The 27,188-nt window shown below is 55.1% G+C and overlaps 1 protein-coding gene across 5 annotated transcripts in view; it reads left to right on the top strand.

Annotated features, from left to right (window-relative positions):
- PAK4 (p21 (RAC1) activated kinase 4) overlaps positions 1 to 27,188 on the top strand; it is a 47,227-nt gene that overhangs the window by 10,579 nt on the left and 9,460 nt on the right. The window contains exons 1-3 of one of the 5 annotated variants that reach the window (XM_044435512.1): positions 9,582 to 9,866; positions 20,529 to 20,752; positions 24,841 to 25,527. In XM_044435512.1, coding sequence (XP_044291447.1) covers positions 20,549 to 20,752; positions 24,841 to 25,527 — 891 coding nt within the window. In that variant the 5' untranslated portion in view covers positions 9,582 to 9,866; positions 20,529 to 20,548. Of the gene's footprint in view, positions 1 to 9,581; positions 9,867 to 18,233; positions 18,255 to 20,528; positions 20,753 to 21,800; positions 21,925 to 24,840; positions 25,528 to 27,188 lie in introns of those variants that run through there. The other 4 variants (XM_044435514.1, XM_044435513.1, XM_044435516.1 and 1 more) reach the window with 4 other exon arrangements.

The raw sequence follows: 27,188 nt of genomic DNA, 5'->3' as shown, positions 1-27,188 counted from the left end.
CTGCTAATGAAGATGAGCAGTAATGCTACGGGTTCTGCCCGACTTCCCTCCCCGTCCCACACGTGCGTTTAGTGGAGGAAGCATGCTATAATTTTGGTAACGATGTAAAGGGCTAATGAAGGGCCTTGCTCAGTCAGCTGGCAGTTTAATTGCCACTGGTAGTAATCACTCGGCAAAGCGCCGCTGCCATTGCTGCGGGCCCAGGGACGCTAGCGCTTGTGCCTGTGAGACACAGCTGTGCAGAGCGTGGGGGGGGGCGGACGCGGACCCAGGGCTGGGCCGCCTCCTGGCGTGTGCATGGAGGGTCTGCTTGAGCGGCCCCAGTGGCTGGAAGGGCCTCTGTGGGGCTGGCCTTGGGTTCGCTGTCCTTCCAGGCGGTAATGCGGGGTTCCCATGTGATCCCCTCTCGAGCTGTTGAACAAGTCTGCTCAGCCTCAGCCAGGTTGCTCTGCCTGCTCCCTCCAGGCTGCCATTCATAGGGGCACGAGCCAGACGGTGTGCGCGCACCGCGTGCGCTTTCCGTGCGGCTTCCCTGTTCATGCACCGACCCTTCCGGGGCTGCAGCTTAATGCATGATCATGTGCAGCAGGAGCTCTCGGGATCAACATCTCGAGTGGGGCTGGGGGAGGCCCTGGTGCGCCGCTGCCAGTTTGTGCAGACAGTACTGGGCTCAGTGGACTAGTGGACTGGGCTAGCCTCCAGTAATGCAGCCCCTTCCGCCTCCCTTCCTACCTGGCTTTTCCCATCTGCTGAGGGTGGGGGAGCTGGCAAAGGCTCCGCAGTCGAACCTTGTCTCCCGGTTGTCCAGGGAGGATTTCTGAGCTTGGCAAGTCCACCAGAGGTAGTCTTTGTCGAAGGTGCGGTGAATGCTAGGCAGTGATAAGGCCAGAAGTAGGGGAAACAGACCCTGGCCCTTTAGGCACAAGCCATTAGCCACCTCTGCAATCCCTGTTGAGAGGAACAGTAGGTTGTGTCCCACCCCTGATTTAAATAACAAAGTGGAGTCGCCCCATGAGCCTCTTGTTTTGGTGCAGCCCCCACCTCCTCAGGCTGGTCCCAAGGGCTGGCGAGTGCTCAGGAGCTGATCCCATGCATCCCGTGCGCATGCGCGCGTGGCTTCCTTGCTCCTTAGGTGGGATGGGCTGGAGATGCCTGCGTGCATCTCTCTGCATTCCTTTCATGCCTGCCCTCCCCGTTCTTCCTCCTGTGCTGCTCTTTCCTTTGAAAATCCTTCAGGCCCTGACCACAGCCGCATTGGCTGGGGCTGCCTGCCTGCCTCTCCCAGTGCAGAGGTCACTTGATCTGGGTGTGTGTTCTGAGAGACCACTTGTCTGCCCTGGGTGTCCACTTCTGCCTCAGAGGCATGCTGGTGGTTAGGGAGATGGAAAGGCAAATGCCTGGCCCCGGGGCGGGGGTGCAGTGCGGCGGTCAGAAGTCCCCTTTGGAACAGAGGCACTCTGCTCCAGCTTTGCTGAGTCCTTTGGCATCTGCACAAGCAATTACATTGCAGCGTATTTTAGCAGCCCTCGTGTGCAACCACCAGTCAGCTCCTGGCAGGGACCGACTTTCCCAGATGTGACTAATGGGGAGTAACTCAGCAGTGAGGGATTCCAGAGGCCGGCTGCCTATCTGTCTGGAAAGCGCTTCAACCAGCATTTGATAAGGGAGGAGACCCTTGGGAACACTAATGAGGTCAGTGTGTTTTCGTGGGCAGAGTGGAGCTGGCTTTGGATGATAGACACTCATTTGCAGTCTGGAAAGTCAGGGTAACTTGGGGAAGTCTCCCTAATTCACGGCCAGTTATAGCCCAAAACAGCTGGAGAGTGCCAACCGCATATCCGTGCATTTGGCAAGAGTGGTAAAGTGGTGAAGAGTGTCAACCAGCCTGAGCCAGAGCAACGCGGGGGATCTCAGCCCCAGCCCTGAGCTCATGGGGCAGCCCCAGGCAAGCTGCTTGCCTGGTTGTCATGTGCTCCTCACCCCCACTGCAAAATACAGGGCTGGTAATGCTGACCTGCCTCAGTGGGATGTCTAAGAATAAAGATGGAGTGGTAAGGAATGTTCGAAGAGCTGCATGAATAGGTATGAATCAAAATGCAATTTGGATAGTGAAAATGTAGAAATGATTGTTTGTTGTTTATTTCATTTCTTTACTTTCCCACAGCTGAAGCTCTTTATTGATAGTGGCTCCAAAAAGCGTGGGGAAGTGAAACATTTAAGTCTCTTACAGGAAATCAATTTACTCTTGATGTATTGTAATTCCTAGGCATGCCCTGAGACAATACATGAAGCTGAAGCGCACAGTGGCTGTATCTACCACCCTAATTAGTCCTCCTTCAAAATGTCTTAGTTTTCCTCTTTGTGTGGTTGCTATTTTATTTCAGAAAAGTAAGTGTCTTCTAGCATTTAGGCTCCCTCAGCAGCTTTTCTAGGGCTGGTTTTGTGCACCAAGTTATAATGCAGATGATAAGATGAAATGGGGGAGCTTTGGGAAAAGCATGTCTGTTAATTCTTTATCTCATGCATATTCATCAGAATTCCTATCTAGGATAACAGTTTAGTTACAGAAATGCACTTCTGACCCATTATTTCTGTTTCCACAAAACCAGAATGTGGAATGCCCCTGTGTGGGTGAGGAGCCCTAAATAACCCTTCTAAGCTCTCTTTCTTGATGGGGGTGGGGTCTGCCAGGAGGTTGAATTAGCCGTTTTAAATGAATTGATCCATGAGCAGTTTGGCATCCTTTGGTGTCAAGTATATCTTTGTGGTATCGCATAGGAAGATGCTCGGAATGTGGGAAGGGCCGGCTGTGAAGTCTCACCCTCTGCTCATTAGTGTCACAGGGAAGTCTTTATCTCTTTCTCTGCATGCGGCTGCTTTCCCATTGCAAATACTTCACTTTGCCTGATTAAAAACAGATGCATAGTGTGTGAGTTGTATGATGTTGTCCACACATTGGGGAAATTGGGAAAGTGCAGTGAAAGCATTCACTAGACTGAACTGTGAAAGAACTTCGAGCAAGGCTTTTAGGGAAAAAGAAAATATTTAAAACGTTGTGGAAAAAAAATGTTTTCCGTAGGCCCTTTTGTTGCCTTCTGAAGCCAAGATGGAATTCTTAAACGCCATTCCACATTCTTCCCCAACCTGGTATACCCAGGTGTGTAGGACTACAAGTCCCCCTCTGCACTAGTTCTCAGGTTGTTTGGGGTGACAGGAGTTTTATTCCTGCACATCTGGATGGCACCAGGTGGAAGATATTCAGGCCACCAAGTCCTTTTAAATGCATGCCTGATATGCAGAAAGTAGCCATATGTCTGAGTGGTGGGGTTCAAATGCAGCCATTGGAGTGCATTGTTCTGTTTGTCTGTTTCTGTTATGGTTCCTTGCTGGGTTTGCCAGCTATTTTGGTGAGAGCACCAAATAACATATCATGGAGAGAACGTTTTGGACCAGCGTGGTGGTTCGGAGCACTCCAGGGATCTCCCAACAGCCCTGAGACGCAGTTGGCAGATGAGCTGATCACTGCTCTCCTTTGCCTATTTGGCAGTTTAGGAGGATTGTCAATCAATTATGAAAAATTGTGTAAGGGAATTCTGCGACTGTCCATGGAATGGCGTGCTTGTGGTTGGGGTCTTTCAAGGGTTAAGCTCAGACCTCCTGCATTCTTACTCGGAATGCAGTGCAGGGCCAGATACATCTTTGCTGAAAGCGACAGCGAGCAGCTGACTCGCTGAGCCTTGATGGATGTGAATTGTAATTGTCCAGTGTGTTTAGTGTGGTTTGTGGAAACCATTCTCGGTTTGGGTCGAACTCTTTTACTCAGTAACATTTCCATGTTTGGGGTCGAACATTCCTGACAGAAGCCCACCTTGACAAACCGTGGTGTCTGTTGGAAAGGCTTTAAGTGGGTTTATCTGTTACAGCGCGGAGGCGGCGGGATTGCTAACGCGAAGAGGCATGGCAAGGCAAAGCAAGGAGGGAAGCAGCTGGAGAGAGTAAATTAAGCTCAGGCAGCCTGCAAACAACCCTGCAGGGGGAAAAGAGCATTTTCTGCACTCTCCCCCCTCCCCCTCCCATGTCCTGAAATGCTTTCATTGCAAGATCAAGTCAACAGGGCTAAGTTTCTACGGTTTATAAATGCCTCATTATGGGTAATGTGGCTGGAGAATGCAGCTGAAAATGCAGTGGTCACCAGTTTATCATAATTGCACAAGGAAGGTAGGCTTCTGCTATGATTTCTAATAATCCGAACTCTTGAGAGACCCAACCTTGTTATTTCCCAGGGAACAGAATCTTCTCTTGGAAGCTGAGAGGGGCGATAAATGGCGCACGGCCTTCTGTGTGCTGTCCAGTAGAAGGATGGATTTCTTTAAAAGGAGTCAATTAGCACTAGCAGTATTGTCTGCTGCCAGACTGCATTAAAATCATCGTTACAGCAAATTCCTGTTAGAGGCCATTGGGAGATGAAGATTGATTATGCAGAAATGAAAAGGGATTTTGGTTTCATTTGTGATGGCTTTATTACTTAAATCTTTTGTTACTTTGGGGGGTTTTGTTTGGAATGCTGTCGAAGTGAGTTGTCCTGTCCTGGAGGCTGACCTTGGTGTGTCCTTTAATGAAGCTCGTTTGAAATAAAAAGCCTGGCTTTTTGACTGTGGAAATGCTTTGGGCCTGAGGTCTTTTCCTTGTGTTGTTTCATGGGCTGTCTGGAAGCAATGGCGAAAATTGTTGTTTTTCTGTCGCACATAAGCCCAACCTGACTGGCACCCACAGAGCGACCCACTTCTTGTTAGTTCTGTCTGTGGCTGTTGCCGTACTTCTCATGTTCTGTTGGAGAGGGTTTTGCTGTCACCCATTTTTGTGTGCATCACTTTGAATTTTTCTGTAAGTCAGGGAAGCAACTCCTGTGCCATAAACAGATGTTGGAAGGAGCAAAGACAACAAGCTATGTAAGAGATAAGATTGTTCTCCAGTGATGTGTGGAGCACACCAGAACCAGCAGGCCGTGCGCTTGGGTGAAGCTAAAGGTGCTCGTCCTTCGTCCCCTGTGCTGTTGGCAGGGGCGCCTGTACCTTTTCCAGCGATTCTCACATATCAGAGAACAGTTCCCTCTAGGAGGGGAGTTGACACGGTTGGTGGCTATTTTCCTTATGTTCCTCAGTTTCCCCAAAGTGGTTGCTGCTTGATAAGGCAAGAAGGCAAAGGCAGTTGTGAGAAATCCACGCACTTTTCCCTTCTGTGTTTCACCCTCCCAGTAAATGCTGTGAGGAATTGAAGTGACTCCGCCCTGGTAGGTGTGCTGAGAGTCACCTTGGCCCTGAAGAGGACTGAGAAATGGGCCAGTTTCATCCCCCTGATGACTGGAAGTTGAGTCACTGAGTGGCGACTGGGAGGCCTGCGTGTTGGAAGACCTGGTTGCCTCTCAGTTCTCCAGAAAGTTTCGGCTGACAGGGCCTGGTCTGAGTGTGACTGGAGAATGAAGAACTAGTGTACCTGTTTGTGGCTGATTCTTTTAGCCTCCTCCATATGCGCCCCTTGTTGGCTGTGCAGTGCAGAGGGGCAGAGCCGAGTGGATCAGAAAAGAGCCCGGTCAGACTCTGCTGGTGAGATGTTCTTTGTGGCTGCATCTCCTCATGTTTCTGTGCATGTGCAAAGCACCTGTGGGTGCGGCCTGGACTGGATTGGGTGAGCAGCACTGGTGGAAACTCGTGTGCCTGGATTTAGGTATTGTGTATCCCACAATTCCCAGGATGGCTTATGCCAGTCAGGCAGATCAAGTGATTTGTGGGTTAAAAAAAACCAGTCTAACTAAAACAGCAGCATAAAAGTAGCAGCTGAAAGAGCCCTTGAGCACTAAAAAATACAACCCTGGGAAACAGAAAGGGCTTCCGCTGGCACCAGTGGGGCGCATTTGGTGCTGAGAAGAGCGCCCCACAAATTGGCCACTGCAGTTGGGGAAGGTGCTGCTTGCCCCACAGCGAAAGCAAGGTGTGGTCATCACGTTTCTGCATCTCCTAGAATCGTGTCGGCTTTGCTCCTCGGCTGTGCGGAGCCGAGTGGACGAGCGAAGAGGAAGCGCGTCCGCTGTGAGCGGCAGCCTGCAGCTCCTCTAGACTTGCCCTTTACGGCGAGAGGTTAGAGCCATGGAAACAACGGGCAAGGTTTTTGCCGCGATGGCAGCATTCTCTGGAAGCGCTCTTTCTTTCGAGGCAAGGAGAGGTCACCTCTGACCGTGTTCCCTGAGGGCCGCAAGACTTTATTCCACCACCATCGGGATATTTTGGGAGCTTCCTGCGCAATGTGTGTTTGCTTTGGATTTCTATTTTACTGTAGCGCATGAACCTGTGTATTGTGCTCAGGCCGAGTGAATAACATTGTCATACGGATTCGCAGTCAGAGATGTAACCCTGATTCAGTAATACAGTGGGAAAGCAGTCCTGCTTCACTAGCAGACTCTCCTCCTCACGTGATATTGTTGGACCCTACGATTCCTTTCCTGTGGGGACCCCAAAACCAGCGATGGAATAGGTCATTCATTTTCTCCAGAGTCCTATTTTTGTCCATCTTTTGTCCATCCTGGGAATTGGCTCGCTTTTCCTCCCCACCCGCCGATGTGCGCCAGGCATTGAAGTCCTCTGGCGACAGCCAAACTGGTATGATGAAGTCTCGGGCAGCGTGTCAGACCAGGATGAGGGAAACCTGTGATGAAGAAGCGTGGCTCACTTAAGTGCTCTTTGCCCCTGTGCTTTCTTTGTGGCACTTACAATCAGCTGTAGAACTCCTTGCCCACATTTATATAGCCATGTCATCCTGTTAACTGTTAATTGGTTGTTTCCCCGAGCGGCTGGTTCTTCCTGACACTTTTGAGGTGGTGCATTTTCCTGCTGTATGATGGTGTGGGAGACATCCAGGAATTGGAATCTTTTGGGAATGTCGACTCTTGCTTTTGCAGCTGGACAGTTATGCCAGCCAACCTCTGGTTCGGGTGAGAGATGGAATTAATCAAATGTCCAGAGTTCCTCTGAGAAGCCACTGTTATAAACTCACCTGATGCACATCCAGGTTTGTGGTTGGTGCCTTGGCTTGTAAAGTTGGAGTCGAAATCGCCTCAGCTCAATAGATCATCTTTGTAGTCCCCAGTCCACGCTGTGGGAATGCTGACTTGCATGGCGAGAGTTGAAGGGATTGCTGAGCAAGTGGTGTGCCATATTGGATCCTCTGGAAGCACTAAATGAATGCGAAGTAGTGCAGTACTTGCATTTTTTCCCAGGGCCACGGACCTGATCCTTGCAAGCTACCATCAGCTTCCCACAACATTCTGCCGAGGATGTTGCTGCCTCGTCAGTCCTGAGCGCTTTCTGCCACGGTTGATTTGCAGATGAGCCAGAGCGATTCCTTAGGGAATGCTTTTTAAGAAAGGTGTGTGTGTAGATACACATATTTTTGCTTGATGTTTCTAAATTGCCTTTTCCTGAACCCGTTACGGGGAATCGGAAGATAAAACAGGTTGGATATCCAAAGAAATGCTGTCCAGCAACTTCTGGGTGTGCCGCCTGAATTGCACGTTGTAAGCGTGAGGTTCTGGGTTTGGCCGTTAATAAATGGCAAGCTGCACTTTTAGCACTAGCGTTGAGCGGTAAAGCTCCCCTTTGTGCCTCTGGAAAATTGCAGGATCCTGATCTGGGATATTGTTATTTTGGGATCCACCCTTACCTTGTCCTCCCCCCTGTACTCACTCCCCCCCCAGTGCGGCCTGCAATTGGCTGTTTGTGTTTTAAACGCTGCTGCCTCATTGGCTGCAGGCTGAAATTTTCTGAGCTATCCAGGCTCCAGTTTCCTCTGGCTTCAGTTCGTCTTTCTGTTAACCCCTTTGTCTTCTGCACAGCCGTGCACAGCCTGCCAACCCATAGGTGGAAGAGTTGCCCGTGGAAACAATAGGAAAAATCTTGCGGGTCGGGTCTCAAGTTGTGTTAACGTGTGCGTGCGTGGAAGGGGAACACTGTGTGAGGAAATGCTTGCAGTTTAACCCTGGCACATTTCAAGGTGTAAGCTGGAGCTTAGTGGAGTTTTTGCCTTTTATAACGCTGCATAAATAGTTCATACCACAAACCCTCATTTGTCCAGTGTGATTCTCTCCATGCTGGAATTTTACCAGCATCGGGCATCAGCTGGGTCTGCTCTTCTCCAGGGGAGGGTGGAGAGCAGGCAGGGAGAGGAAGCTGTGGGCAGGGAGTCCCGGCGGCACCCGAGCCGGTCACAGCACGCGTCCTCGTGCCGCACTCGCCGGGGAGAGGCAGGCATGGCGCCGCGGGTCTGGTGCCTCCCTTCGTCCCGAGGTCGCAGGCCAGGTGGCATTCAGAATATGACTCTTTGCTCGGGACAACCTTCCTCCACGTGGTTCTAACCCGTTGCCACCTGGTGCTGAGCGACTTTTCCTTCTCCCCCTTGTTCTCTTTCGCAATCCCGTTTTTGGTTTCACGTTGCGTGATAAAAATGTCCAGGATCTTGCAGGTGTGTTCTTCGGTCTTCGTTGTACATGGATTCCTTTTCCTAAAAGAACATGAGGATCTTTGTTTTCTGAGATGTTGAAGAACTTCAGGCCACTCCTTTCTGTGCCTCTGACATGATGCTTCTATTGCTGGAAGCGCTGCCAAGTGAGACAGCGAGCGAGCGAGCGAGCTGCCAGAAGGTTCCAAAGTCCGAGTTCTGCTGGACCTGCATTGCTGTCCGTTTGAAGCAGCCCACGCAATGGAGCACATGCACAGGGTGGGGAAGGGAAACGTGGCCAGTGGCTGCGTGGGCTGGGAGTGGCAGGCCCGGCCCACTGGCAGGGCACCACGTCCAGGCAGGCAGGGCTGTGGGGCCGGGGGGACCTCCAGGAAGGGCATACCAGTCTCTCTCTGCAGATGATGACTTCGGACCCAAACGGTGGTTCCGTGGCAATGACTGTGCATGTGTATAACTGAGGTTGCGAAGATTGGGCCTCCGATGGGGAAAACAGGAACAAAGACGGGCGATTTCATGGCTAGCCGGGTCGTCTGCCCCTTTGAGTGCGACTGTGTGGCAGGCCCATGGCAAGGGCCACAGGAAGACAGAGAAGCGGGGTGGGGCCACGTAATGTGTAATTCGACCATTGCTGGGCCGCTGTCTGCAGATGCCTTCCGTAGAATCCCATTCCCTGCCTCCCGCATTCGGAATCTGCAGGTCGGGGCACCCCCCACCCCACGGACTGTAGCTGAGCCGAGCCTCACAGGGGCCTGGCTCGGGTCCCCCGCGAGGGCTGGGCACCGGGCCGTGTTGAGTGGTGGGACTCGGTGGCACCCAGGACGTGCCACCGAGGGCGAGAAGGCTTCCAGGTCAAGGGGCGTGCGCTTTATGACGCCTTCTCTTGAGGGAAGGGGAAATAGCCTGCGCTTCCATCCCAGGTACTTGCCCTTGAATGCGCATTGGCCCGCTCAGCTCCAAAACAGTGTGGGACTGGACAAGCAGGGCGCCTGTCTCCGCCCCCCCCCCCCGCCCCGCGTGTGCCTGCGCACTTCGCCGCTGGGCTGGCCCTGTGCCGCCCAGCTCAGCTCAGCTCGGGACTCTGGCGGGAGGGGTGGTGCTGCTGGCTGGGCGCGCAACGTCAGGGAACTTGTGTGGTAGCAGAGGGAATGTGACGGAAGGAGTGTGCGTCCCCGCCGGATCAAGGCAACCGACTCCCTCGGCCGGCCAGCACAGCGGAGCAGAGAAGAAAATCCAGTCTCTCCAAATCCAGTCTCTCTGGCGGGCCGTTCCTCCCTCCCTTCCCCTTCCCCGCCTTGTGGCTGGTTCTGCTCCAGCACCCTGAGACTGACTTTGCAGGAAGTACGGCGGCAATGAGAGAGGTACTGAATCTGCTCACCAGTTGCGTTCCCTCCCCTGTGGAGTTTCATGGGCACGGCGCTTTCAGGAAGGGTGGATTCTCTGTTCTTGCGGGGGAAGCCGGTGGGGGGAGGCAGGGCTCCCCCCCCCCGTTTGAGCAGGGCACTCTGGTGCAGCCGGGTGCTGCGTGAAAATCTGTCACCTCCTGACCTCGGAAAGACTCTGGGTGGCCCTTACTGTGCTCTGGAAGAGGGAAGAGGCTTGCTGCTGGGCGGGCGTGGGGCGGATCGATCTTTCCGTGTGCATTTAATTTCAGTCTGCTTTTATTTTGTGTAGAAATCTTTTAAAGAGCTTTTTTTTTTTTTTTTTTGGAAGAAGAGGGCCTTTATGAAACACTTCCTAAACTCTTTTAAGTAGCTTAATAATTAAAAGCAGAGTTTCCCATTCACTTTTCAAAATGGGAGGGGCGCAACAGTAGATGGCCACTCCTAATTTGTAATTACAGCTTTCCTGGTCCGACTGTTTCGCTGGATGTCTGCACTGCCCAGATCGTGGCCTGCTAGAATTTGGGAGCAGGGAGCATGTGGGTTTGGGAATAGGTGAGGATACCAGAGCGCTGTAGAACCTTGGTAAGCTACCCCTAGACTTCTCAGCCTGCGCTCACGTCGCAGGGCTTGAGAATGTGTTTGTGTGATACCTGCACACCCATCAATCAGATTTTCAAAAATTGATCACTGTTGCAAACCTGAGTGTGAGGTTTTGAAAAGATTTTAGGAAAGACTATAGAAAGAGGAACAAGGGAAACAAATAAGAGAAGGTTTTGGTGCAGGAGATGTTGTGGGAGGGGGCATGGATTACAGGAAAGAGGGAGGGGACAAGGAAGTGTCAGATGTAGTATTTGTCAAGAGAGAGATGGATGCAGGAGTCATGGTTCACCCTGGGTCGTCATCTTGTGTTCCTGCTTTCTTGAAGACTAAATCATAACGAGACATTCCGAAGAATCGTTCTGTTCATCAGCAATAGAAAGAAAGATTTAAAGTATTATGTCAGAGCTTTACAGACTTACTAATTGAATGTGGCACAACTTCTGAAGGCTGCTTTTAAATTTGTTTAAAACATCTACAGAACATTATAGTTTGCCGCAGCTTAGAAAACAGTTACAGATGCGTCTTTTAATGGCATAAATGTTCCTGCAGTAATAACTCTGTTTCTTCAGGTGATATATTTTTTTTGTGGGGGGGGGATCTTTCTGAAAGCTGCATAGGTAGTGGAGGTGTGAGAATGTGGCCAGGAGGATGGGTGGAGAGAAAAGCTGAGGGGGTGAGAGGGCTATGGCGGGCTATGGCGGGCCATGGCCGGCCGGCAAGGCCACTGGGGAAGGGCTGTGGCCCAGGTGGTGTGCAGGCTTTGCATCCTGCTGGTCCCAGGCCCAGTCCCAGGTAAGACTGAGAAGGGGCCCCTTTCTGACCTGCAGAAAGTGACACCCGGTTGGCAGAGTTAATATTGGAACCCGGTTAGACCAATGCGCTGACGGGGTAAGAAGCCGTTCCTAAGCTCTTGTGGTGCAGTCGGTTTCGGGGGCTGCATGTTCCTGCACCATTACGTTCTCTCTGAAAACCGGCTCTTGTACAGCTGGCAGGGGTTCCCTTTGTACCTCTGCAGATATTCGTACACTGTGTTAAGTTTGGTCAATTTACCCGTGCAAATAGGCAGTACTCCAGTTTGCTTTTAAAGCCGTTCAGCCAAACCAGTTTATATCTGATCCCAAAGAAACAAGTTTTGTCAGTCTGCCGTGCGTGCCCTCTCTCTCCTGTGTCTCTTTTTTAAGGTGGTGGTTATGCTTCCAGCCAGTGGGAAGGCCTTAACTGCAGGGCGTGTGCTGGTGAGGTGAGCGTGTTCCCCTCCTCTGTTTATCCATGACTGCGGAAAAGTGTTGGTTTATGGCTGACTAATTAAACGAGGCAAGGAGATAAAGCGAGTCTGACCGAGGTTAAGGCTGCTGGCGGTGGCCAGTGAGCCCTGGGGGCTGCACCCCCCCCCAGCAGCTTACCCTCTTCTCCTTCAGACAAACCCATGGGCCCCTTTGCTGAAATGGCAGTGAAAAAGCATCTGCTCCGGCCTGAAAGATGAATCTTGAAACCTGATGACAGTTTTCAGAGGTTTGCACTCTCTTGGGAGGGGCTTCTTGTGACGCTGCTCTGCTCCCCCATGAAGCTGCTGCTGGTCCTTGTGGCTTTACAGGGAAGGAGGGCAGGGCGCCCTCCTGGAATTGGCTTCAGCTGAAGAATGAGCTGGCCAGGGATGGCTGCCCTCTCTAGGGGGGCACAGTGCCCACGTTTCCTGGAAGGGAGGTTTTGTTTGACTGTTTCACGGAGTCCCATTGCCCCTGTTGTGCAGAGTTGTATTTGTGGTGATATTTATTTGTTGCACACACTGAAAATTATTTTACAGTGTGGCAAAAAAGTGCCATAGAATAATAAGCAAGCATAATATAAGCAGGCTCAGGTATCTGAGCTAGCACAAAAATATTTTCAATAAGTGTCCCACTCTTCTGGGAAGAATAACTCTGCCTCCCAGATTCACTAGCCGCTGAGGAATGGAGCGTGCTCACTTTTGTGTGGGAGCCATTCGCACTCGCTGCTTGGAACCCAAACTTGCAGGGCTGATGTTCCAGATGCTGGGGAAACGGTGGCGGACTCCAGTGGGCTCTACATGAGCCAGGTACGAGCTCTCGAATTCCTCTCTTTCTCTTTTCTTTCTGCTACTGCCCCTTCCCGGAGTGCTTCGTGGCCGGGGGGGGCTCTTGCATGCAGTGAGGCCAGGGCCGAAATTGATGGCTGCCCCGGGTCTCCTGGTCTCTGCTTGTTCCATTGGCTTCTGGGACAATCGCCAGACCTGGGCAGAAGAGACAGAGAAATTGGAGCTTCCCGCAAGAAACAGGCTCCGTCGCGATGAAGTGTGACGGTGGTTTTGTGTGCTAGCGAGTCCTGCTCTTGCGTGAACAGGCTGCAATGCAACTCTGGTACCGGCCGGCCGGCGGCCTTGTGGGCGGTTCTGCCGAGGGCGCTTGCGGGGGGGCCTCACCCCATCGGTTGTCTCAGCCCTCACGGGTGCCTGCCAGCCTTCCTGAATGGACGCGGGGCGGATGCATGGCACCCCTTCCAGCTTCTGGGAATGCACCAGGCCTGCACGAGCGCCCCAAGTATAAATGCACCCAGAGAGTCCTGGTGAAATCCTGCACAGCTTGGTGGGAGGAATAAATGCATAATAGGGTTGTCTTTGTCTTTTTCCTCGTTTTGCTGGTTTATCCTGGAGCAGTGGCAGCTTAGTGGTTCTTCTCTGTGTGCTGCACAAGTCTGCCTTTGTTGAGCTCGTGTGTAGGATGAATTCCATGCAAATAGTGTGACATGGCTCATGCACTCCGTTCTCGTGGCCTTTTTATGACTTCAGGGGCTCCAAGCAAGCTTTGTGCCTGGCCATTAAGGCAGGTCAACAGGGGGCCATTAGAGCAAGTTTCAGGGAGCCAAGAAGGCGGTGGTAACACTACCCGAGCCGGGTGTGCATTGCTGGTGGGGGCAGGCCTAAGGGGACCCCTCCTGGCACTGGCAGGGCTGGCCAGATCTCCCCCCCCGCCCCTCCAAGGGCCACGCACGAGCAGGTAGCACCCTTCTGATGGAGCATTGCTAGCACTTGGGGGTGCGCAAGAACGTGTCGCTGCCAACACGCTGCTAGTAATAAGTGACTCGGAAGAGGAACAAATGGTTACGGTTAATTTTAGCTTGACCGCGAAGGAGTGTGTCTTGGCTAGCTCAGGGCCTGTGTGTAATGGATTCCAATTGTGAGGTACTGAGAAAAATTTGTTTCTGTCCATCAGACCTCAAAATAAATCCTAGCGAAGACACGACTGTTTGCCGAGACGGTGAGGGCTTTGTGTCTTGCTCGCTCACAAGGGAAAGCTGGGAAAAGCTGGTTCCGAACGAGAGCAGTTATCCCTGAGCCTTCTGCCTTCGGGCCAATGGCCTGTTTGGTGGAACACAACTTTGTATGTGCGGATGCGTTTGCATTCACATCACCGCTTCAGTTGTTAGCCTCTTTCCCCACTCTGCCGGCAATCACTGCCAGCGAGGAAACAGCCTCCACACAACCTGGCAGCTGTAATTACTCCCTGTTTGTGTCTGTTTTCCTTCCTGCAGTTTATCCTGGGAGTAGTTACCCCAGAGATCTGCACAGGGAGCAAGAGAAACCCTGTACTTAAGAAGGGTGTTTCTGCCGAGGAGGGCAATGTCCTCCTTCCCTCCTGAGCCCTAGCGTATGAGTGAAGAGGGTTACCAGGAGGAAACTTGCCGAAGGAGGAGAGCTTGTCTGGTGGCCTGGGAAAAGACTACGCTGCGAACTGGGACGTTCCCGGTTTGGGTCGTGCCTCGTCTACGAGCCCATGAGGTGGCGCCGGGCAAGCCACCAACTCTTAGCTTCCAGTCGGTAGCGTGAGGTTCACTCATTTATGCTTTATTGCACCGTAAAAACTCTCCAAAGGGCTTAGAACCCTGGAAAGCTGCATACTAGCGACTATACAGGTGATAATTTTTAAAAGCAAGCAGAGATGCCCCAGAAGTGCTGTCTGGGGAAAAAGGGCTGTGGCTTTCAGGATAAATATCATACAGAATTTGTGGGTGAGAAGGGAAGAGAGCAGACAAGCGCTTTCTCAGCATCTTGGCACGGTTAGCTGGTGGCCAATGCTGCACCACGCTCTGAAAAGGGGGCAGAGGGGCGTGGAGGAAGGCGGCTGGCGTGCTTTTCTATGAGCTGCAGAGCGAAAACGGGCTCTTGCATTCTGCACCAGGGTCAAAGTTAGTCTTGGGTCTGGAAGACTTGCGGCCAACAAGTCGCATGAGTTTGTCAAATGCAAGCACAGGGGTTCGAGCCTCTCGTGGCCTGGAAGCAGGGAGGGCCCCCTCGGGTTCGTGCTTCACAGCAGCTGGGCTGAGCCGAAGGGAGGGATCACCAGCCCTTTAATTGAGCAGAGGACGGGCCAGCAAGTCGTAAGCAGGATCTTGGCTGCTCAGACGCTGCAGAGGCAGACCAGGCGACGATGACATTTCACACAGAAGAGGACTGGGCTTGTAAGTCTGAGCATATATTTCACTGCTTTCCTCATCACCCCTATCGTCTCTCCGCTGAGTTTGTTCCAATTGCAAACCATTTTGCAGTTTTCCCTTTAGCCGTGGCCTCTTAATCACTGCCATTAGAGAAAAGCTTAATCAGAGGAGCTCTTTGACTCAGTCTCCGTGTCAGACTGCGGAACGTGTGATGGCAGGACCAGGGTTGCGACGAGAAGGGAGGCCACGTCTCCTCCGATGAATTCGTGGTGCGTGTCCTTTGCTCAGAAGCTGCGCCTCTTAGACCTGCCATAACCAGCCCAGTGTGGCCGCCGCCGCCTCCTCAATTTCATGTCTGTACTGCACCAGAGCCAAGCTCGCTGGGCAACTTACCACAATCCATACAACAAACAACAAAATACAACAAAGTATCATAAATAGAAGGACAACATTAAAAAGTGTAGAGGCTGAAACAAACAATAACAAAGAGTGACTCAGTCAGTTTGGCTGTTCTTTTCAGACCGGTGAGTGAAATGTCCTTGCGTTCTTCTTGATGGCCTTTGTGTGAGCCCAGCCGTGGGGACTGTGCCTCGCGGGGCAGAGCTGGCGCATCCTGGGGCTGGGGCTGCGGAGGTGCTCCTGGGCGCCAGCTCCCTGCGTGCTCGGTGTCTTGCTCCCCAGGCTGCACAGGGTCCACTCCTTGGCCTCCTTCCGCTGGGTAGTGAGAAAGGCAAGAGTCGGGACGGAGGTGGCCCTGCCCAAGGGCTGCTGCTCGGTGGGTTGTGTTGGCCCAGGCCTTCGCTGGGTGGACAGATGGAGCCTGGAACAATCTCTGGCAGGCCCGTGATGATTCTGGTGGCTTGTAGGGTGGGAGACGCTGGATGCCCCCGAGGAGGCAGAGATGAGCTCGGGGAAATGCAAGCTGCTCTCTTGGCGATCACGCCAGGCTGTCTTCACAACATCCCGGCAGGTCGTGGGCTCTTCCGCACCGGAGGCGTTCAGGGCGCAGCTGCTTAGGGATGCTTTCGCTTGGGTTCCTGCGCTGCGGGGCAGGGGTGGGCCCAGTGCCCTTCCCACTCTGCTTTTCTGTGGTTTTACGATCTTTTGTGAGCCTTGTTCCCCTTCAGTTTTGTGGAAGTTCCCGTTCTAATGTGGCTTTGCAAATGGCAGAAACACGCGAGAGGGCAGCAGGCCAGAACCTACAGGAGGACGTGGTTGCTGCCTCCCCGGGAAGGCCTTTCTCCCATATGCTTTCCTTAATTTAGCAATCCACGAGACAAAAAGCCGTCTTTCATTATGCTTGCCTGCTTCTTTATTATTTTTGAACAAGAACATGTAGTCGCCGTTGGTGGGCCATCACCCATTTTAAGAATGTGGTGGGGAGGGCGGGGGGGATGCGAAAGGCAAGTTGCCTTAGGTGGCAGATTCGGGAGGTGGGCATTAAATAGACGTGTGCTTTCTCAAAAGCGAGAGGGAAGTTCTCTCCCGGCTGGGAAAGTGAGATTTGGGGTGGCTCCTTCACACCCCAGTGGCTAGTAGAACCAGGTGAAATTATGCAAAATAAAAGCAATTTGGCAACTGGCTTAATCTGCATGATGCCTTCTCGACACAGAGCTTGGTAAAGACTTGTGACATTCCAAATGTGGGTTTGCTCCTAATTGGCAGCTAATTTTGCTAGCAGCTCACGCTCCTTGCGAGTGGGATGTGCCAGCAAGACTCAGTGCCACCAGTACGGTTTGGTACCCGAGGGCCAGTTGAGCTTGTGGCACCGAAGGGTCTGGATTTAGCGCTAGGACCGCCAGTTGCCCTTCTGCCAGGAACAGCCGGTCTCTGCAGGCCACTTCCATCGTCCCGCCACGGGCCCTGCCTGGAGAGCCTGCCAGTGCCACCCTCAGCCGGCTGGGAGAACCAGCCCCGTGGGACTTTCCCAGGTCGGCCTTCACTCGCCTCCCGAACTTGATTTGCGGAAGCAGAGCGGGTGGCTCCGCTTTAGCAGCCTGTCTGACTGACGGGCAAATCCCGGACAAACAAGCCGCCTTCTGGGATTGTCGCTGTGTGGTCATGGGGTTTATGGTTCCGCTTGTCCTGATTGGCCGTTTCCTTAACTTTGCTAATGACAGGAAATCAGCAGTTGGGCATCCTTGTGTTGCAAGATGGGGATGCTGCTTCCGTAGAACAAGAAGTGCAGAACACGTGGAATTAATCTCTTGTGGAACATTTGGCTGGAATAATGCAACGTTATATAATGTGTCGAGCTTTTGATTCCAAAAGGAGGTGGTACGGCGGTGGTCTCTTGGGCCCATCAGGATTTTTGAGGAAGTGGTGAGAGTACTAGCTGCCAGTCCCATTCTGGCCACGCGTTTTTCCAGAGCTTTTCTTTGGGGTCTCAGCCGCGCAGGGCCATTCAGCAGGGAGCAGGGAGCAACCTGCATGCTCACCCTCCTCCCTTCCGCTTTTGGGGAGGATCCAAACCCGGGTGGTGGAGTGGATTCACTGACCCAGATAGAGTCCTGGGCATCCGGGCTTCACAAGAGGTGGTGGCAGGCGATCGGGAAAGGCCCTTCTCTGCCCGAGACCCGGCTGAGGGGCTGCCGGTGGAGTGGGCAGTGCTAGATGCACCCCTGGCCCAGTTCGGCAGCTTCCTCTCTGCTCCTTTTGAGAGGAGGAGACTGCATCCTTTGCCTCCAGGCTCTGACTCAAACAAGCTCCCATGTGGCCCAGCGCAGCACATGTGGATGGAACCACAGACTCTCTGCTACAGACATAGGAGCATAACGTTCTAATTTTCCCGTCTCATATGCAATTGAGTGGAGGAAGAGGAGGAGGGGATGTGGAAGCCAGCGGCTTTCCACAGCTCATGTTACTGGCAAGAGAACACGGCTTGCTCTAGCTAGCGCAGGACCCGAGGAAGGATGTGGCTTCGTTCCCCGTACAGCAGGAGCTCTGGCCGCCCGAGGCTTTGAATTTGCTGGCAAGCCCTAAAGCACCGCTTACGGGGATTTAAGCGGGTGGAGCAGGGTCAAGCGCGGAATGCAGGGAGGACGAGTTTAATGCAGATCCAGTGTGGACATCTGGGAACAGGGTCGCTGATACAGCGCAGTTGCGTTAGGTGGCATCTCTGCTTCACGCTAATTGGCTTTAAGGTGTGACTTCCCAGGAGTTAGCTGGATCCAGCAGTGCATTCCAGGTCATCGTGACACCCTCCGTCGTGTCCAGTTGAAGAAGTCTGGGGTTTTTCCGAAGGATTCACTAAGGGGATCAGAGTGCCTGCAAACTGCTGTAGGGTGCCAGTTCAGATCCAGCGGAGGTCTGCAGGTGAGCAGTTCCACCTGCCGCCCTAATTGAGCAAAAGAATGGGGGATGTTTTCATGCTTAAACTACCAGCCAGACAGGCATGACTAGGGACTGTCCGCCAAGGGCCGGGTGCTCCCGGTTGCCATCCATTTCAGGACCGCCTGTGGGGATCATTAAGACTTGGGCTCCGGCGGGGCTGGCTTAGCCATCTTTCCCCTCTAGTGGAGCAGGCCGGCAGGCTTCCTTGACTGCACCGCCTTCTCCGTCCTGGTTGGAGTACGGATGATTCAAATCGAAACTATTTCTTGGAGTCGGAGGTGGCTCTCCCAAAGGATCCATGAGGCAGGGATGGGCTGATGGAAGCAGAACATGGAAGGCCAAGGGGAAGCTGGGAAACGGCTGAGCTGGGATGCAGAGGAAAGGGGAGCGGGATTGCGTCCCCCACCGGCCTCGGCAGCAGGGCACGTGTGGGTCACAGGGCGGCAATGCCCTCCCCTTCCTGACTCGCAAGGGCGGCCACGGACCAGACGGCGCCTGGTGCCCCAGACTGTTCTTGCAGCTGCCAAGCCAGTGCTCGCAAAGAGCAAGCAAGGACGGGCGTGCAGTGGCACCCTCGTGTCCATGCTCCCCAGCAACTGATGTGCAATGAATTTGTCCAAGTTGCGCATCTTCTGCAGCCGTCCGCATTGGTGACCCTCCCTAGAAGTGAATTCCATACTTCATGCGCTGTGTAAAAGAGCCCTTCCTTACACCTGGGCTGACCCCCCCCCCCATCAGCTTCGTGGAGTGGCTCCTTTGGGTTCTGGTATTAGGAGAGACGGAGGAAAAGGCCTCCCTGTCCACATAATTTGTGCACCTCCGTGTCTCCCCTCCCTTGCCCTTTCTTTATGCTGAAGAGCTTTGAAACCTTTCCTGGAGCTCCTCTGTCATGCTCGATTTCCAGCCTCTTTAGCACAGCATTTCCAGCATTTCGGAAGCACAGGGAGGGTGCGGGGGCTCCCACGGGCTTAAAATGCCACCAAAGCACCTTATCGGTTCTTGCTAGCCTCGAGAGGCGTGTGGGCGGCACTTGCATCCATCAGATCCTCCTGCTCGGGAGTGAAAGCTCACCCCAAAGCCCTTCCTTATTTTCTGGTTGCTGTTTGGGAGCTTTGAATGGCAAATGTGCGAGTCTTGGGGAGGTTTGTTACAAGCCGGACAGAGAGCAGTGAAGCTAAGCGCTCTGCTGCAGGTCGCGCGGGCACCAGTCTTGCCACTCTGGGGGCTTAATGTTGCCGAAAGGTTGGGGGCTCATTCTTTCTCCTGGTGAGGGGCATAGCTCAGTGGTGCCCCCCCCCCCAGTGGAAAGGACCACCTGGCAGGCGGCAGGAAAGCGCCCCAGGCCCTGAAGCGCCCTTGCTGGCAATCGGACTGCAGAGTGCTGGGTTCGATGGACCAGTCAGCCTGACCCGAGGGAAGGGGCTTCCCGGGTTGCTTGTGCTGCTTGCATTGCTGCTTGCGCCGCGTGTGTGACGGCCCGTAATTGTGGCGGGGCAGCACAGGTGACGGAGCGCAAGACAAGGAGGGCGTCGGAGGGTCTTGGGCAAGCAGGAGTTAAGAATCGAGACGCTCTCCTGGCTTTTTGCTCGAGGGTCTGAATCCTGGCTGCTCACTGCAGTTTTTCTGCAGGTGCTTCAAGGATGTTTGAGTCAAGCACATTTTTTAGCCGCGCATCCTGGAAAGAAGAGCCGCTCCTGTCTCAGGTTTATCTGCCTTGGCACTTCTCTCCTCCTGGCCCTTCCGGGCTGATGTCAGACCTTCCCTGGGACCGCCTCACAAGGACTCAGTTGCCAGTGTGGGCAAGTGTTGGGCAGGAGTTGAGGAGGAGACGGGTTCAAATCTCCGTGAGAGCCAGGGTGGCGTAGTGGCTAAGAGCGTGGGACTGGGACTCAGGCGACCCGGGTTCTAGTCCCCGCTCAGCCATGGAGCCAGCTGGGTGACTTTGGGCCAGTCACAGACTCTCAGCCCAACCTACCTCACAGGGTTGTTGTTGCGGGGATAAGATGGAGGAGGAGAGATGATGTAAGCTGCCTTGAGCCCTTTGTAGGAAAAGGGCAGGATATAAATCGAAGGGGAGAAAAAAACCCCCACCCAGCCTTGGAGCTTTCTGGGTGAACCACCGACCCGTCACTCTCGCTTAGGCTAACCTGCCTCACAGGCTGCCCAGTCTTCAGAGGGTTCCTCTTCCCTGTTTCTTTCTGATAATTTCATATACATCCTTTTTTAAACAACAACCCCCTCTGTGTTTTCTTTTAGGTCTGTTAGCCAACATCACCATGTTCAGCAAGAAGAAAAAGCGCATTGAGATATCCGCCCCCTCCAACTTCGAGCACCGGGTCCACACGGGGTATGACCAGCAGGAGCAGAAGTTCACGGGGCTGCCCAGGCAATGGCAGGGCATCATCGAGGAGTCGGCCAAGCGGCCCAAGCCCCTGGTGGACCCGGTGTGCATCACGGCCGTGCAGCCCGGCTCTCAGAAGGTGGGTGGCCCTGGCGCCGTCCTCGTGTGAGCCGCACGCTGGTATGCCGCGGCCTGCGGGCAGCTGCTGCCTGGCTCTGCCCGGCCACTGTGCCCAGAATGTTAACGGGGGGGGGGGGGCGTGCCATGAGCGCTGGTTGAGTGGGCTCCGCGGACAAAAGCCGCTGACTTCCCCAGGCGGCACGGGATTTAGCTCCGAACAAAGGAACGCTTCCTACTGCTCAGGGGGACAGGTATAGGTATGGGCCTGGGCACTGGCAAGCCAGAAACCAGGTTCTGCAAGCACTGACAACTGGTCTTCAACCGGAACTGGACACTGCCAGGCCTCAAGGCGTGTGTCTGAAGGGGACGCGGTTTCCTTGCTGAATTGTCGTGCTTGCTCATTCGTTCTCTTAGAGGTTAAAGGTGGTGAGCTGGGGAGAAAGAGGAAGGAGGCGGAACTGACTGCATTGTCCGGCATCTGCCGCATTCTCGACAGGGTCAGAATTGCTGAGGGGCGCCTGTCGTGTGCTTGCTGTTTTAGTTTGCTCCGCAAGAGGTGCTCTGGTTCGACTCATATCTCATGCCAGTTGCAGGTAGAAATGAGTTACTAGACAGTTTTTTTCATGGAGGTACCTGTATAGGCATTAGTTTAGCGATGGTTATGTTTCCAAGGGCAAGCAGGATTCAGGGTGGTGACAAGACCAAGAGTGAACTCGGTCAATTAAATGAGGCATCATGTTACAGAACAGGCAGAAATCTTACCGTTGGATCAAAATATTTGCATTTTTAAAACTAGGCCAAGTGGTTTATGCCTAAGGGTGCATCAGATGGAATGTATGTTTGCATGTCCAGGTGTGTGCAGTGGTGGATCTCCTGGCCAGTCAACAGAACAGTATCCTTGCTTGATGTGTTCTTATACTGAACAACTGGGGCTGGGAAGCCAGAAATAACTTTTCAAGTATTTTGGCTGGCGCAGCTGGTGGCTTTTCTCAGGAAGCAGGCAGGCTGGTAAACACGGCCCCGTCCCTGACCAAAGAGGCGGCGCCTTTGCATTTCAGGTCAGAGGAAAAGCTGCACCTTGCAATCTTAGCCGTGGGTGACTCAGGCGTGGTCTGTTCCTGGGGAGAAGCGCGTGTGAATGAAAGCCGAAACCTGTTGTTCTAGTCCTCTGACAGCCTGGTGAAGAATATGGTGAGACTGGCCTCCATTTGTTCGGGAGGCCACGATGTCAGGAGATTTCTTTCTTAAGCAGAAGTCTTCCACTGCCCCCCCCCCCCCGCCTGTATGTCCTAGTCTGGCTCTGGCTCTGGCTCAGTGCTGCTTGACCGGAGCCCGTAAAAGGTGCTCCGCGTCCCCCTGCCCCCACTCTCCATGCCGCTTGTGGTGGCTGGCAGTGCCCCGTTCTCCGCGCAGGCCAGTTTGCATTGAGTCTGGGTGAGGGCTGCGGGGGGCTTCCACACAGCCCCTGCCTTCCCGGTGAACGGCGGTGCCGCTTGCTGCTTTTCCCGTGGCGGCGTGCTGCAGGATGCCTTGCTGGGGCCGGGGGAGGCACCGCCCTTGCTTCCCGGGTGGGGGCTGCAGGGAGGTGGGGCCACGCTGCCCTCCCCGAGGGGCCAGGCTCTTGTTCTGCTTGCCACAGCTGCAGGGGGCATCTCGGGTTTCTGCAGCCGCTGCAACATGCATCTGGCTTTCCAAGGAGGACACTTCGGAAGCTCGTTCGAATGAGCAGGCGGCCTCTAAGCGGCTCCCAGTTGAGGAAGAGAGAAGTGCTTGCCCTCGCTTGCTCTTTGCTTACCATGGCCAGGCATTCAGCCCGGCCTCTGCTCCAAAGGGAGCTTCCCTGGTAGCCGCCTTGGTGCCGAGCAGAGTGCTCTGCTGATGTGGATTTAGACGCGCCTTGCGCCAAGTTCACTAGACTGTTCCAGGTCATCGATTCTTACCATTTATTTTTGATCCTAATTAGGAACGGTTTTGCCCAGAATGTGGGCCCCGTTTGGCTTGAAAGCGGGAGTGTTTTTTTGCATGCACTTGGGAAACAGCGGGTTCCTCTCGCCCTCCTGACCCCTCCTTCTGCCGGATAAGCGGTCTCGATGTGCCCGCGTGGCGAGTGGAGTTATGCGCCGCGCAGGCCGGGGCGAGAGGCCGGGGCGTGCGGTGAGGGGAGCCTTCGCGGAGCGGAGAGGCCTGGGGTGGGGGCCTGACGCAGAGGGACGCGCTGCAGCCGGGGAGCTCATGCACCGGGGCAGGAGGCGGCCTCCGCCTCTCCGCCTGCATCTTCCTTCCCCACTCAGAGATGCTGCTTAGTGGCCGGTGCGTGCCATCTGCAGAGCGTGGCAGAGCTCCTCTCGGACGTGTGCCCTTTAAAACTGCAAAGCTTGCCTTGCGTGTCTGAGTTTCCTGTCGCAGGGAGAGCCGTTGGCTGGGAATTATTCCCATGGGGAGGCGCTCTATTCTGCTCTGCCTGCACCCTGGAGTCGGACGGGGCCTGCCGGTTGCGTGGGACCAGGTCCTCTTTTGCAGCAGGGTCCAGAGCTTTGGAGGCTGCTGGCGGTGCTCGGGTCTGCCTTGCCTCCAAGAGGAGGGTCGTGATCAGCTGCGGTGCGTTGATCGTGTGCGCATGTAGTCATACATCTCTCTCCACTGCCACCGCACGCGCCCTGTCAGCCCCGAGACAAAATGCACATTTCTGGAAGACATGTGGGACTCACAGCAGACTCTTGCAGCCAGGCAATAACTCAGCCACTGACTTGCAGACGGCCTTCGATAGGCAGTTGTCAGTGCCCTCTGCTGGCCTGGCCCACCTGTGAGGCTGCGGGAGAGAGCCTGCAACCTGCTGGTTAAAAGAGCCGGAGCATAATGATACGCCGGGGTGGGTCGGAGGTGGCGGCATCTCGTCCGCTTTGGATGAGGTTGGAGGAGCTGGCAGAGCGGAGGGCAGGCAGATGGAGGGAGGGCGCCGTCATGCCATATTTGCAGCTTGGATGATTTGGTTTGGCAGGTAACGTGAGTCCTGCGTTGTGCCCTGTCGCCTCCCAGGTGTGCTGCTCTCTTTCTCCACGGAATAATCCCGGAAGATGCACTGCACCTGGGATTAGGTGGCTTCCACAGGAGAGGCTTAACCACCCAGTGGGCTGGAGCCTTTATGGTACTGCTTCTGGTGACCGCGCATCGCACGTAGGCTACGAATAGGCCAAGGGCAGTTGCGCCAGCCAGACACCAGTGCCAGAGGCGGCCTTCTGTGAATGGCAGCCTTCCCCAGCCGGGGGCTCTGCACGTGCACCGGGATGCGGCTCCCATAAGTCAGAGCCACCCACAGGCACTTAGCTCACAGCCTGGTGCTGAAAGCCCGAAAGAGTTTCAGCTGGCCTGCCAGGGGGTCTGCGTGTGTGGCCGGCCCGGTCCTCCGTACACCGTGGGAGCACCACGCAGGGTGCTCGGCCCAGAGTGCAAATGTGGGTGTGGGCGCTGGGAGGAGCCCGGGTGAGAAAATGGTGGAGTCGGTTCTAAGGGTGAGCTGCACACGGCAGATCCGGGTGTTCACGGGGCCTCCTCTGGGTTCGGATTTCGTGGCGGGAGGCGACACGGGTGCCGCGGTTTGCAAGCCCTGGCCTCTGGCAAGAGTCAGCAGTTCCGCAAACTGGGTCAATATGAAATCGAAGCTGTGCGGACTGATCTTTCTAAATAATGTAATGCATTTTCGCTTGATAACACTGTCGGTGGTTCAGGCTGCAGGCAGCCCTGCACACTCAGGCAGTGACTGAGCAGACGCGTGGATTCCTCTCAGCGCCGCCGTACCTGCTGCGATCCATATTTGCAGCTTTCAAGGAGCGTTCGGTGTGTGGATGGAATGAAATCAGGAGATGTCTGGCAGGGGGGGCGCTTTGAAGTCCTCGTTTCGCCTGTCTGTGAGCAGCTTCCCTTCCCCGGCCCCCCACGTCCCGCTTCTGGCTGCTCTGTTGTGTGCGCAAAAGCCTCGCCGTGCTGAGGCTGCTGTCAAGCTTCCATCAGGCACCTCAGTTTTTGTTTTGTTTTTTTATGTTGCTTATTGTATTTTCTTTTATGTTTGTGTGTCTTCCCCCCCCTCCATTTCCTGTGCGCCACACATAGACCATCGTGCGGGGGAACAAAACCGCCAAGGACGGCTCCCTGGCCTGGCTGCTAGATGAGTTTGAGAACATGTCGGTGTCGCGCTCCAACTCTCTGCGCAGGGACAGCCCTCCCTTCCCGCCCCGGCACGACCAGCTGCACCAGGAGAACGGCCTGGGCGAGGCGCTGGCCAAGCCTCGCCACCACCGCCACCGCCACGCCGAGGAGGGCCCGGGGGGCCACGGGAGCGAGGAGCACAAGGAGCGGCATCGCCACGGGCCCAGGAGCGAGCTGGACCCGAGCAGGGAGAGGAGTCGGGAGCACAGGACTGCCCCGCCGCCCCCTCGCGGGCAGGAGCCTGCCAGCCGATCCCAGCGGCCTCCGCCTCCCGAGTACCACAAGCCCTTCTCGGAGCAGAAGCCCCGGGCGCACGAGCGCGAGGGGAGGAGGGAGCCCCCGGCCGAGAGGGAGTCGGCTGACCGCGTGGTCAGGAGGGAGCGCGCCGACGGCCCTGAGAAAAGACCCAAGTCCACTTACACTGGCGAGGCCAGCCCGCAGTCCCCCCGGGAAAAGCGGCCCCTCTCGGGGCCAAATATCCGGACCCCCAATATCCCTGTCTCTGAGGGCGTCATGAAAACAGCACAGCAGACGGGGCGACCTTTTAACACTTACCCACGCGCGGACACGGATCCAGTCCGGGGTGCTCAGGTAACGATTCCCGCCTCTGTTCGTAGCTCGGGCGCGTCAGGCCCGGCCAGCCGGGATCGATCCCCTGGAGGCGCTGCTCTTTGGGCACGTGATCTCATCGGCAGAGACGGCAGGTCCTCCCTCGCTGGAGTGAGGACTGACACTCTCCCTGGCTTAGCCTCAGGCGGTTGATGGCGTGGGGGGCTGTGAGCTTTCCCGGAACCACCAGGCCAGCGAGGGCCACGGATCAGGACGACCGTGCCGAGCGCGCCTTTCCTCCACTCCCTGCACCGTTGCTCTGCTCTCCTCCGCCTCTGCTGGCCCGTCCGCATTTCTCCGTGGACCAGCGGCCCCTTGCTTCGTGCCCACCGTGTTCTTCCCGTGCGAGGAGTCCTGCCCTTCCGCCCCTGTGCTGTGGCACTGCTTGCCTCCACTAACCGAGCCGCTCCTGTGTGGCCGCCTCCGGAAGGAAAGGAAGTCGGAAGGTGCTCGTTCCGCTCCCTGAAGGCTTCTAACAGCCCCGCACTGCTCTCTGTCGTGTCTTCTCTGTGCAGCAGCTCCTCTTTCTGTCTTTGTAGAAGCCCTACAAGTGTGCGACGTTGTATCGTATTGTGGGTGCAGCGGGCCCCCACGGCGAGGGCAGCCTCTCAAACAGCTGCTGGATACCTGGTGCCCTTTCTCAGCATTCATTCCTGCACCTCTGCCACCTTTCCTCCTCCTCCTCCTCCTCCTCCTCCTCCTCCTCCTCCAAGAGCAGTACCATCCTTAGCCGCAGATTCTCTTTGCACCCAACTAACCACTAACATTTCCACCTTGGCTGCTTTGTGCTACCCTAGCAGGAAGTTCGCCTGCTCTCCTCTTCCTCTTTCTGTCCGCGGAGTGGAATTGGGTGTGCTTGTCCTCGGCAGAACCCTCCTTCCCGCAGGTGGGAGGAGATGGCCCGCTGTGGCCCGATTCAGCCGCCTCTGCGGCTTTTCTTTGCTCGGCATGGCGGGGGGGGGGGGTTGTGGGGGGGGCTCCTTAGCAGAGTGGGACACAGCGCCTCTGGCTGAAAGGGACCTCTGCACTTGGGCTTTGGACAGGGCGTCTGCTTGGACAAGGCAGAAGGCAGAAGAGGCCGCTCTTGTCTTGCTGTGACAGATGCGTGAAAGGCCAGGGAAAAGCCCTCTGCTTGTGTCTCTGGGAGCGCCTGCTGGCCACTGGGCCCGTTTGGGCCCGTTGGGGGTGTAACGTGCCTTGGCGACACGTGTCCGGGGTGGCCGTGGCTTGTTCTGTCGGGGGAACCCAGCAAGAGAGGGTCTTGCCGGGCCACTCCCACTCACTCCGGGAGCAGCCCGAGGGCCCCGTGTGGGTTGGCTGACACTGCAGCAGGCCTCAAACCCCAGGTGGTCAGTTGGCCCCGGTCCGCCCCAGGCCTGCTGGGCTGTTTCTGTGGGTTCCTTATTACAATTATTATTACCACCACTATTACACTCCCGGCTTCCCCTTTTCCTCTTGTGAGGGAACCCAGGGGGACATGCATAGCTCCCTGTTACCCTCCAACAACCCACTGAGGTGGAGCGAGAGTGCCTGGGCGGGACACCCAAGTGCCCAGCCCGGTGCGCTGCCCACCACGCTGGCTCTTCTGGCGTGCAGGGTGTTGCGGAAGCGTCTTACCTGCCTTGCCTGCTTAAAGCGGGGCC

Source organism: Varanus komodoensis, unplaced genomic scaffold (genome assembly GCF_004798865.1).
Source record: "Varanus komodoensis strain SLA01 unplaced genomic scaffold, ASM479886v1 scaffold29_3, whole genome shotgun sequence".
Taxonomy (NCBI): domain Eukaryota; kingdom Metazoa; phylum Chordata; class Lepidosauria; order Squamata; family Varanidae; genus Varanus; species Varanus komodoensis.
This window is presented reverse-complemented; position numbering and strand designations above follow the sequence as displayed.